Genomic DNA, 12,961 nt, shown 5'->3' with positions numbered 1-12,961 from the left:
ATATACACAAAAAATTATGTTTTATTTTTAATAATATTAAAAATAAAATTTATTAAAAATGATAATCCAATAAATTAAAAAGTAAATAGTTCTATTGATTTGAGGGTAAAATTGTCATTCTAACAAAATTTAACAACCTACTAGTTGTTCAAGTTAACCACATTATGACCAAAAGCAAATAACTATATTACTTTTTCTGAAAAGTGTAAGCATATATATATATATATATATATACATTAATATCAAAACTGTATGGCCCCACTCCCATACCCCCCATTCCCCTATCCGACCCAACGCCTTAGACATTCCGGTATACATATCACGAGGCCACAAAAAGTTTTGCAGGAAACAAAAAGGAAAGAATATAAGAAAGGTCATTGGACATGCCTTCTCAAACCATACCATTCGGCCGTATGGAGGTGAAACATTATATCATCCTCTGTCTATTCTCTCATCTCTATTTTAGGAACAACCGCAAGCAACCACCATCAGGAATCACCTTGACTGCCGGCAACTACCCACCACCCTAGCTAACCCACAAACTTTCATCTTTCACACATCAATTTTAATCCATCCCTCATAATTTTCACCACCACCGTTGCAAAGAGATGATCGCAGTTAAAACAAATAATTTTTTGGTTAATAACCTTTAAAACATGAGAAAAACGCCACAAAAAATGGGTGTAATGTAGAATCAAGTGGTACATATGTTGTTAAACCCGTAAAAATAAAATAATACTTTAACAACTTATATAAAGAGTATGAATTGTAACATCCTCAAGTATATTTGTAAAGAGTCCAGAAGATATCTAACTCTTCTACACATAACTTACAAATCTAATCACCCACACTACACTGGTCATATCAATCACCGAAATTCAATGGAGTAAAATAAATAATAGATAAAAATTCTATATTTGAAAGAACAAAACTGGATGCCACCCTTTGTTGGCAATAACTCTGAGAAAAAAAAAATGCAACAAAACCATAAACAATCCACAATTAAGATGCGTTGAAGCTCTGTGATAGTAGATGGTAATACTGTTTTTGCTGCAACAAAAAACACAAATATCAGAAGTAGATCTCTCTTTATGTTACAGGCTTCCAAGAGCAAGGTACAACTTTCAATGCATGATTTACAAGCCAAATCATATACCTTATCTGAGACAGAAGGTGAGATTTTTCCCAATGCTTGCTCAAAATGTATGGCTTTAATAGTATGTGGCAAGCCACCTAATGAGCTTTGTGGTTCATCACTAGCTTTTGCAGCTTCGATTTTCTTGAATTTCTCTTCAACTGCAGCCATGGCAGCTTCGTTCATCTGAAATTTTTGACAAAATTTATTTGTTAAGTATTTTTTTTTTTTTTGATAAAAGCTATATGATCATTACTACCTGTTTGTTTCAAACTAAATCGTTAAATGAACCAAAAATATTATAAAATCCACAAGGAAATAGATACGAACCAATGAGGAAAGATCAGCTCCACTTAAATTTGCACAAGCCTCACTTCGACCAATAGCAATCAAGTCCACGTCAGCATCTAGTGGTTTCCTTCTAGAAACAGCTTTTAAGATCAACCCACGTTCATCTGCACTTGGCAGAGGCACATACATAAGTTTCCCAAATCTTCCTGGCCTTAACACTGCTCTATCCATCACCTCGGGCCTACAATCATTTTAAGAAAAAAAAAATCAATAATTATAATCATTTGTCATGAATAAAGTAATTTATTAAAAAAAAAAAAAAAAAAGATGATGTGTTGCACCTGTTGGTGGCACCAATTACGTAAACGCCCTTGCGTTGGTCAGCACCATCTAGCTCTATCAATAGCTGCAAAAAGAAAAGAGCTTTTATCTCTTCAGGTTACAAAGGTGTTTCTTCTTTTTTACTTAAAGAATTTAATAGAGACAAGACTTCAGGGCAGTTTTTTTTTTCCATTAAGCCTTGTATGGGTAAAGTGACAAAAGGGTAAAATGGTCATTTACTCTCGTTAAGACCATTCTTTCAGTCCAAAAAAAAAGAATCATAATTCATACAATGGACAAAATTTGCTAACCTGATTCAGAAGTCGCTCAACAACCCATCCCCCTTCCTTTCCACGCTTTGTTGTCAGAGCATCTATCTGCAACAAACAAAGCATCAGCATTAATCCCAAAAACTTAGCTATCAAAGCTTAAATCATCCATCTCAGTTTTCAAATCCCAATTTAATCATTAAAAAAGTTTCAAAAAAGAAAACCTCATCAAAGAACAGTATGCATGGAGAACAAGTCCTTGCACGACTAAATATTGTCCTAACTGCCAATTCACTCTCCCCAACATATTTGTTCAAAAGCTCAGGACCCTTCACCATTAAAAAAAATCATTAATTTTAAATGAAATTGTCACGCGAGTAAATTATCATGTAAAAAAAAAAACCTTAATGTGTATGAAATTTGCTCCTGCTTCATTAGCAACAGCTTTGGCAATTAACGTTTTTCCACAACCAGGTGGTCCATATAGCAAAAACCCAGTCTCCAAATCAACTCCATATTCCTGAAAACATAAGTTGTTGTATCAAGTTATGAACAAAAACTATTACTTTTTTTGGAATGAATAAGAGTAATGACATAATTGGCAAAGATTTCATTTACCTCATACTCATCAGGATATTTAATACGTCTAACTATATAACGATCAAACTCCCTTCTCAAAATATCAAGACCTCCAACATCTTCCCATTTAACATTTGGAATGCTAGAAAACCCTTCTCTTCTAGAAGAAGGTTGAACCTGTTTAGCAGCTACCTCAAAATCCAACATTGTTATACAAAGTTTCTCCATTTCCTCATCAGTCCACTCCTTCCTCCACCAATCTTCATTTTCTTCTTCATTTTCTTTAGAAAGCTCCGATTTTCTTCCATCTATGATTCTCTTCATAGCAAGATTACCAGCTTTATTCACCAAAGCTGCCAGATCAGCACCAACAAAACCTGGAGTTGCCCTAGCAATTTTCACAAGATCAAAAGCATCTTCACGTTTCAAATCACGTGTAAGAACTTCAAGAATCTTGATTCTTGCATTTTCATCAGGGACACCTAGACTGATCTCACGGTCGAATCTTCCAGGCCTTCTTAACGCGGGGTCCACAGCGTCGGGTCTGTTGGTGGCACCGATTACTAAGACGTACCCTGGTTTGTTATTGGAAGGTTCTAGATTCTTTGAGGTGTCATCTGGTTTTGTGACTCTGTGGGATTCATCCATGCATGTCATTAATTGTGTCACTATCCTGCGTTCCATTTCTCTTTGGAGATTTTCTCTTTTTGAAGCGATTGCATCGATTTCATCGATGAAAACTATGGAAGGTGCTGTTCTGTATGCTTTTGAAAATAGCTCTCGTATGTTTTCCTCTGATGCACCTGAAATTCTTGCAATAGAATAAGAAATTAAGAAGTATGGATAGTTCTAGTTACCTAAGAAACAACAACGGACTTTCCATTCTCTTTAGCTACTATAATCTCCCAGCAAGAAACCCCTTTCCACAATTGTTTTAACATGATAACAAAACTTTGAAAGCAAGCTTAAAGGTTTAGAATTCAAGTAAAGAAAATAGAGGCTACCTGATATACCAGATACCAACTCAGTGGCTGAAATCTTATAGAATGGAACTCCAGTTTCATTAGCAATGGCGTGAGCTAGTTTAGTCTTTCCACACCCTGGTGGCCCATGTAACAAAATGCCAGCCATCGGCCTAACTCCAAGCCTTCGAGGTAACTCTGGATGGAATAAAGGAACAATCACCTCCATCTTCAATTCATCCAACACAACATCCATACCTCCAAGGTCCTTAAACCTTGGCCCATCTTCTTTCCCATTAGCATCAGCATCTTCGTTTGATGAGTTGTTCGGTTTTCGTGCCTTTGCTTTTAACTTACCACCTCGATCTTCCTTCATCAAATCAACCTTTCTAGTCTCCTTGTTGTTGCTATTCGTAACGACTTCTAACTCAATATTTTGAGGTTTCCCGTCGACTTTTCCATCAAGTTTTGACCCGCTGTACTTGTTTCGGAGCATAGACTTCGTTATATCAAACTCCGGGTCAAATTGCAGGCTATAGACATCATCTTCAGACGAGGAAACGGCACTTCTATCTTCTTCTCCGTCATCCGATTCCGATTCCGAGGATGATGACTCTGATTGCAGCTTAACTCGTCTTTGTGCAACGTGCTTCGTCTCAAGCATCTGAAGTCTCTGCTCTCTACTATCAATTTTCTTTGCTTTCTTGCTTACAGGGCTGCGTAACGATGGAGACGTGCTATCATCTTCATCGTCGTAATTGAATTTAGAATTGTAATCGTCATTCTTTCTGGTTGATTTCTGCTTTCCTTTGCTGTCGTTGGAATCTAGGGTTTGTGTCACCATTCTGGTGAAAGGTTGTATCTTGTGGCGGCCGTATTCGGGAAAATTGGCGCGGAGGCGGTCGACAAGTTCGCCAACAGATGGAGTGGCGTTACCGTAGGTTTCTTGTACCCGGCGGCGTAGGACTCTCTCGAACAGTGACGACTTCACCGGCGGCCTACTTCCTTTCCTCGTCATGGGTAATGCGGCGGCAGCTAACTCCCTGTGATTTCTGCAAATTTGGGCACCAATGTGGTTTTGTTTTTATATATTGGATTTTAATCATGTTATTTCGACCACATAAGTTTTAAAATTTACAATAGAGTCACAAAAACTTGGTATTTTTACTTATTATTATTATTATTTTTTATTTATTTATTTTTTAACAATGGGTTAGTAATTACAAGTTAGTATTACAAAATTATTTAAGAGTTAAAATTTGAGATCTCCAATCTAAGAAGTAAAGCTAGTATACCTTGCTTATTTATGGTTATTTAATTAAAAACCATACATATTAATGGTTAAAATAATAGAGTTACTTATTCAAATATGGTATCAAAGATAATGTTGTATAAAACACACTGTATTAAATGTTGACCGATTAAAAAAATAACATTTGAATGGTTTCATTTAGAAATTATCAAAGAACCCTTAAACAAAACTCATCTTAGGCTTCATTTTTTGCGTTTTTTGAAAAGTCGATGGAAAAGTGTGCAGTTGTACAGTGCTTAACTTTTTTTTGGCTCAATTTTTTTATTATATTATATATGAATCTATATTTATATAAAAATAAAAAACTTATAATAACAATAAAGATCATTTTTTTTCTGGCTCGCCTAAAGCATTTGATGATATTTATAACTAAAGAGGACGTGAAGCAATAGAAAGGTGGAAATTCCATTGCATGTGTTGGTAATTGCTTTATTTTAAACTTTTTTTTTTTGTAGAGGAGCTCATATTATAATATAGGGTTTTTGTCATAAAAGTCTCCAATTTTACACAAAATGGTTGGTTATGTCCTAAGTGGGTTTTTTGGTGCGATAAAACCCCAACATACGGGAAAATTGGTTCATTTTTACCCTATAACCTGATTTTACCTTAGTTACCCGGTCACCCTTTAGCTGATTGGGCGAGATTGATGAGTCAAATATTACATGGCAAGCCACGTAAGCGTTGTTGACATTGTTAGGAAAAAAACACTCATGGAAGGAAAATTGGAGACCCTTTAGCTGATTGGGCGAGATTGCGGAGTCAGATATTACATGGCAAGCCACATAAGCGTTGTTGACATTGTTAGGAAAAAACACTTATGGAAGGAAAATTGGAGCGGGGGGTTTTCGAACCCAAGTCTCCTCCTTATAAAATAAAGATCTTCACCACCAAACCATATAGGTTTCTTGAAAAGTTATCCTGAAATATTGTACTTAATAGATGTCATGTAGGTTATTTATTATTTATTATTTATTATTATTATTATTTATTATTTATTATTATTATTATTATTATTATTATTATTATTATTATAAAATCATATTTATTTGTATATATACGTATTTATGTATATTAAAAAAATGTCCAAACCACCATAATCTTCATTCCTTAATTTCTTTTCATACACATAAATAGCTATATATACAAATAAATATGATTATATATATAATACACATAATAATAGTATACATATAAAAACTTTTTTCAAAACATATATAAACATATAAAAAAATATTTATCATATAAAAACATTTTTAATACACATAGATACGGTTTTAAATATATAAATACGTTTTTTAATACATATAATAATAATATAGATATAAAAACTTTTTTCATACATATAAAATCTATTCATACGTATAAAAACATATATAAACATATAAAGTTTTATTTATACATAAAAACATTTTTAATACACATAAATACGTATATATACATATAGTATAAATTCATAAAATAATAATAATACATATTTCTAAATGTACGAATACGATTTTAAATATATAAATACGTTTTTTATACGTTTGAAAATGTATTTTAATAATAATAATAATAATAATAATAATAATAATAATGTTAATAATACATATTATTAAATTGTTGCTATGTAATAGACATTAAATAATTTTTATTAGGATATAAAAACCAAAAGTCATCTCAGCCTAGTGGTAGGAGTGTTGCATTCAGAGTTGGAGGGTTGTGGGTTTTGAAACCCACTAGCTCCTTTCTTATGTTTATTTATATTTTTTCTCTTGAGGAAGGAAATCAGCAATGTTGACGTGCTCAAAGTCAACATCTCTTCCCAGTCAACAAATGGGTAACCGATTTTAGAAGGTAAAAACGGTTAGAGGGCAAAACTGAACATATTTTCCGGTAATTGAGGCATTAATGCACTAGCATATCTCTTTATTTTAAGGGCTTCCAAGACCAAGGTACAACTTTCATTGCATGATTTACAAGCCAAGCCAAATCATATCTTGAGACAGAATGAGAGATTTTTCCCAATACAGCAATACTTGCTCAAAATGTCTAGTTTTAATAGTATGTGGCAAGCTTTCTGTTTTATTACGTATAACAGCTAATTCAGTTTCAAAGTCGTTGAATCTCTCCTCAACAGCAACCAAAGCAGCTTCGTGCATCTAAATTTTTGCCAAAACATGACCCCAAGACTAAACGCAAAAAATAGCAATGTACTTTCCAACTTTTTTAGGACTAAATGAATGGAAAAAGCAATGTACTTTGTAAAAACTTTGGGGTAGAAATGTATTTTCATTTATTTGTGTACTATAGCATTGTAGTTTCAATTTTGTTCTAATTTGAATAATGTATTTTAAAAAATTTACCCAATCATAGCAATAAAAATTGCTTTGTATTTGGATGACTTTGCTATACATCAAATAGATCTTCCAAAGCACAACGTTGTAATAGAAATAAATAAATATAGGATGCTAAAATAAACAAATCAATGGAAGCATTGGACTTTCATTCTTCTTATTTCCCTATCATATCTTATGAAAGCATTGTAATATGAATATCTACCCAAATTTTGAAATAGGCAACCTGCTATGTTTTAAATCGCTTACCACATTGCTACAATGGGTTGAACTTTTAAACTACAATTCCCCAGTAAGAAATAACTGAAAAGCACAAATGCATGCTTTAATAACACAAAATAAACATAGAAGACTATAAAAAAAAAAAAAAAAAAAAAAAAAAAAAAAAAAAGAGCTATTCTAAATATTTATGTGAAAGAAAGAGTTACGAACCAATGCGGAAAGATCGGCTCCACTAAAATTCGCACAAGCCTAAATCCGACCAATAGCAATCAAGTCCACATCATCATCTATTGGCTTCTTTCTAGCAAGAGCTTTTAAGATCAACCCATGTTCATCTTGATTTGGCAGAGACACATACATAAGTTTCCCAAATTTTCCAGGTCTTAAGAGTGCTTCATCTATCGCCTTCGACCTAGAAACATATCAACAAGATCAATAGTGATGTACAACAATTTGTCATGAATAAAAGTAAACTATAAAAAGAAAAAAAATGATGTGTCGCATCTGTTGGTGAAACAAATTACATAAACGCCCTAGTCAACACCATCTAGCTCCACAAAAAGCTGCAAAAATAAGAGTTTTTTTTTTTTTTTTTTTTTCATTAAGTCCTCTATGGGAGAATGCATGAATGAAACCAAATGACCATTTTACCCTTAAATTTCAACAAACAATTTTCAGAATGTTCATTAGTTTTAACATCCACTACAAGAAATAAAGGCAATAGCGGCGACGCCATTAGCTGCGACACATAATTTGCGTTTTCGTGTCACCGCTAATAGTGGGCGTCGTCGCTAAAGGTTGAAAACCACAATCCGCGTCAAAAATATCTGGTTAATCCTGTTCGTTGATTTGGACGTAATCGAACAATTGAAAACGAAGTTCGCATAACGTATTCGCGGTGACGGTAATGGTGGTTACACTGTCGCCGCTAATGCTTAAAAAAAAAGGTGTTATTTTTTCCCTCGTGAAGTCGTTGTTGCTAAAACCCTAGTGTCACCACTAATACCTCTTCGTCGCCACTAAAAGTCATCGCAGATATACCCTTTCTCTTCCACCCCTTTCTGTAATATGTTTCTTTCATCCTTCTATTGATGACGAGCGAACACCACCGATTACCACCGGCGACACAACCTCTGTCACCGGCGACGACAAGAACGCTATCACCGGCGACGGGTGATTCCCGATTTTTAGAGGTAACTCCTGATTTTTAGAGGTTAGAGGTTATTCCCGATTTTGTTTCTAATTTCTTTTCTATCCACTGACTTTCTAAGTGATTGTCTATTGACTTGGTTGTTTGATTTTGTGTATTAAGTTTTGTTGACCTCAAATTTCAGGTTGTCATAACCACCACCAAAGTTGTCGGATTTTCTTGCCACCACAACACCACCACCATTCTGATTTCGTTCGACCACATGTTCTATTTCATTTCACTAAGTATTCTAATCCAATTCTTCATATTATATGCATTGTGTATGTATGTAATGTGTATGATGTGAGTATATGAAATATAATGCATAAATGTATGCAATGTGTATATATTGGTATGTAATGTATGTATGTATGTATGTATGTATGGAGAAAATGAAAAGAAAAAGTAGGATGCTATAATGAATATGTAATATGTGTAGGATGTACGTTTAAGTGTATTTGTCTATATTATAATGTGTATGATATATGTAAAAAATGTGTGTATAATGAATATATGTATGGAAAAAATTTAAAAAATAGTAGGATGCAATAGTGGAAAAAATGAAAAAGAAAAGTATGATGATGTAATTAATATGCAATATGTATAGGAAGCATGTTTAAGTGTATTTGTATGTATAATGTGTATTTATGTATGTAATGTGTGTATATATGTATCAAGAGGATTTTTGGAAAGTACATTGTTATAATGAAAAAAATGAAAAACATAGTTATGCAATTTGGAAAGTACAATGCTATAGTGGAAAAATATGAATTTTTTGTGTATTTATATGCAACTTGGAAAGTACAATGCTATAATTGAAAAAAAATGAAAGAAAAAAAAGTTTGTGTATTTGTATGCAACTTGGAAAGTACAATGCTATAATGGAAAAAATGAAAAAAAGTTTGTACTTTACAAACTATTTTTTTCCATTATAGCATAGTACTTTCCAAATTACATACAAATACACAAACTTTTTTTTTCATTTTTTTCCATTATAGCATTGAAGTGTAGTAACTTTTATTCATATAGTTTGTCTAACTTTTATTCATGTTGCTTGTCTAACTTTTATTCACATTGTGTTTCTATATTATACATATTCTAATATTAGAGGCTACATATGAGGTTTCTTGGGCGACACTCTTTACCATGATGGCCGATGTTATGGGCTTTGGACATGGAGGTGATGGAGTCGGGGATCCACCTCCTTCGGTAGGCTTTGGTCACAGTCAGCACGAACAGGATGGTAAGGCTTATTATGATATATTTATTAGCTATTTGTATTAATTTATTATAAATTATCGTGACTAACATTTTTAATTGTATTTTTTCATTTGAGCTTCCAAAAAAAGGGGGTTATCTAAAAACATCGAGCTAGGAAAGTTGATACGGGCAAAAAGGGAAAGCCCGTGGATTTGGATTTCGACATGGAGTTCACATATTCCCCTGTCGGGAAACCTGCTAATTGGTTTATGTAACGCCCCATCTCTGGTATGTTGTTCCCGTGGCTTTTATTTAGAATTTTTATAGAGGGACTCGGCGAGTCTATGGCCTGACTCGTCGAGTAGGGTCGAGTTTTCGTGCACGTGTTAGTCAGCGACTCGGCGAGTCCATATTCGGGACTCGGCGAGTCTGCCTGCCAGGAAGAAACCCTAAATCCCCGGGTTGCTCACTATTTAAGCAATGTTATGTGCCCCAAACTCGCCTCCTTCACCCTCAGAGAGCTGTGAGAAATCCTAATCCATCCCTTGATTGATTTAAGTGTTTTGTGTGGATTCTTGAAGGCTTGGAGAAGAAGAAGAAGAAAGGAACAAGGAGAAGAGGTGTAGAGCAAAGATCCAAGGTCAAAATCAGAGTTCATTGAGGTATTTCTCGGAATCCTCCTGTTTTATACTTAAAACCTCCATTAGATCATTTCTAGGGCTAGTTTGGTGTATTTTTCCAACCTTATAGTTGTATGGATGCCATAATAGGTTTAGATATCCCTAGATCTGTTCATTTAGGAGTTGTAGAGCCCAGATCTATTGCCTTTTTGAAGTTGCTTTGCATGAGAACCCTAGATCTAGCCTTTATCATGCTTTTTGAGCCTTATAACCTTCTTGGATGCTTTTGGACACGTAAAGATAGAATCTTTACGTGTTAATCGAACTAAGGAAGCCCAGATCTATAAGTTTTAGACGTTGGATTCAAGCAGAATCGAGTTTAGAGTAGCTGCATGGGTGTGACTCGGCGAGTCGGAGGAACGACTCGGCGAGTCAAGTCGCGAGTCCCGACTTTTTCCCCCTTTTGATTGATGTCGAGTGGGAACCTGTGAGTAGTAGAGTGGACTCAGTGAGTTAGAGGGCAGACTCAGTGATGGAGGGACTCGACGAGTTGTTCATACAACTCGACGAGTCCAAGGCAATCTTCTTAGCTCATGAACAACTCGTCGAGTTGTTCATATGACTCGGCGAGTCGGATGCAGATTGTCTGAGTTCTTGAATCGAGAGGGCACTCGTCGAGTCGATGCCATACTCGACGAGTAGCCGCGAGTAGGGTTGAGAAGTAAGACTAGAGACTCGGCGAGTTGGCGGCCCAACTCGGCGAGTCAAGCCAACTGTAGGTTGACTTTGACCAAGGGTAAAAGAGTCATTTTACCCCAGTGCAGTGATTAGCATTTGATTGAGTGTGTTTATGGATTTGTAGCCGGGGAGATACCGGAGCAGCAACAGTTAGCTTCCACAGCCATACACACAGCAGCCAGTTCACGAGGTGAGTTTCCTTCCGGTAGGAGCGGGTCTACGGCCACAATGCCGGCCCATTTAGTTAGTAGTAGTTCCGGACTTCAATCCGAAGCAGTAGTTCAGTATGCTTGATGTCTATGTGATTCAAGCATGTTTGTGTGTTATATGTTCCAGACTTCAGTCCGATGCAGTATGCAGTATATGTGTCTATGTTAGTTGATATGTGTTATGCTATGCTATGATCAGTCAGTTCCGGACTTCGGTCCGATGCAGGGGACAAGTTCCCAGTCAGTTCCGGACTTCGGTCCGATGCAGTCAGTTCCGGACTCCGGTCCGATGCAGCTAGTTCCGGACTGCGGTCTGATGCAGTGGGCAAGGCCCAGTATGTGCTTTATATGTATTGTATGGTATGTGGTAGTTTGGGGGATCTCACTAAGCTTCGTGCTTACAGTTTCAGTTTTGGTTTCAGGTACTTCCGCAAGCAAAGGGAAGAGCTTGGGATGATGGCATCGCACACACCACAACTTCAGTTTTTGTCCTGGGAGTTGATTCAGTTTCTTGTTATGTTTGGATATAGTTGTGATACAGTTTTTCTCACAGTATTTTATCATGGTTTTTGAAACACGCAACGTATGGTTTTATCATGTGATACTTGGTTTCTTAGTTTTGTTATAATAAAATTTGAATTTTTTTGGGTTGTATTTTTGGGGTGTTTCAGTTTACCCATGAAATTGGGAGGTATATGTGGATGAACATCCCTTTCAGCGTATCTGGTCGGGACAATGTTCCCCTGCTTTAAGGAATGCAACAGTTGTGCATCCAAATGTAAGTTGGATAATATTTAAAGTTTAGTTGTGATTGATATTTAATTAACTAACTTTTTGTATTTATAGAATAAGTTTGATTTGGATAAGGTTAACTTGGATCCCGAACGTTCTTGGTTGTTGCGGAGCATTGATGCGAGTCGTGCAAAAATTTACAGAGGCCGGAAAAGTAAAGCCCATACTTATTTTAAGGATATCAGGGGCCTGTAGATATCCCAATGGCATTAGACAACCCCCCATGGGTATGTCATGTGAAAATTGGGCGCAGGCAGTCGAACATTTTCAAACGCCTGATTTTTTAATGCATTCGTCGTCAAACAAAGAAGTCCGTGCAAAACAATAAGTTGTAAACACAGGGGGTCGAGCTCGTATAACAATGCATGTTTCAAAGAAGTTATGACATATATATATATATATATATATATATATATATATATATATATATATATATATATATATATATATATATATATGGGAGGGTTCATGCAAAAATGCAAATAATTTGCGAAAACGCGAAAACAAAAAAAAAAACTCTATGATATTGTGTCACCTCATCATTATATTTTGGAAAATAATTCATCCAAACTTTGAAATACATGATGATATATGAGAAATTGTTTCATATTAGCAAAGTATGATTTTTAACAGTTTATTATGAAAATATGAATTTAAAAATGATTAAGGACGTGAAAAAAAAAATTATTATTAAAACCGTCTTTAAATCTATATTACCATAACAACATCCAATGTGAAATTACTATCTTTACTTTATTGCTAATATTTTTTTTTTATAGTATATGT

General features: G+C 35.0%; 1 protein-coding gene across 1 annotated transcript; it reads right to left on the bottom strand.

Annotated features, from left to right (window-relative positions):
* Positions 1-728: 728 nt before the first annotated feature.
* Positions 729-4,609, bottom strand: LOC111879963 (cell division control protein 48 homolog C). Its single transcript, XM_023876388.2, has 9 exons — positions 3,600-4,609; positions 2,635-3,398; positions 2,420-2,536; positions 2,241-2,345; positions 2,059-2,124; positions 1,768-1,832; positions 1,466-1,667; positions 1,157-1,321; positions 729-1,050 (listed from the first exon to the last, which is right to left on the bottom strand). Exons 1-9 carry the CDS (start codon positions 4,573-4,575, stop codon positions 1,003-1,005), a joined length of 2,508 nt encoding a protein of 835 aa, XP_023732156.1. The 5' UTR covers positions 4,576-4,609; the 3' UTR covers positions 729-1,002.
* Between the last annotated feature and the right edge of the window lie 8,352 nt (positions 4,610-12,961).

This window comes from Lactuca sativa, chromosome 4 (assembly GCF_002870075.4).
Source record: "Lactuca sativa cultivar Salinas chromosome 4, Lsat_Salinas_v11, whole genome shotgun sequence".
Lineage (NCBI taxonomy): Eukaryota > Viridiplantae > Streptophyta > Magnoliopsida > Asterales > Asteraceae > Lactuca > Lactuca sativa.
The sequence above is the reverse complement of the archived record's forward strand: the minus strand, read 5'-3'. Positions and strand labels throughout refer to the sequence as shown.

Coding starts and splice junctions, on each gene's coding strand:
- LOC111879963 (XM_023876388.2), bottom strand. CDS start 4,575: ATGACGAGGAAAGGAAGTAGGCCGCCGGTGAAGTCGTCACTGTTCGAG. Junction 2,346..2,419: donor CAAATTTCATACACATTAAG/GTTTTTTTTTTT, acceptor TTAATGGTGAAG/GGTCCTGAGCTTTTGAACAA. Junction 1,668..1,767: donor GTAATTGGTGCCACCAACAG/GTGCAACACATC, acceptor AAATGATTGTAG/GCCCGAGGTGATGGATAGAG.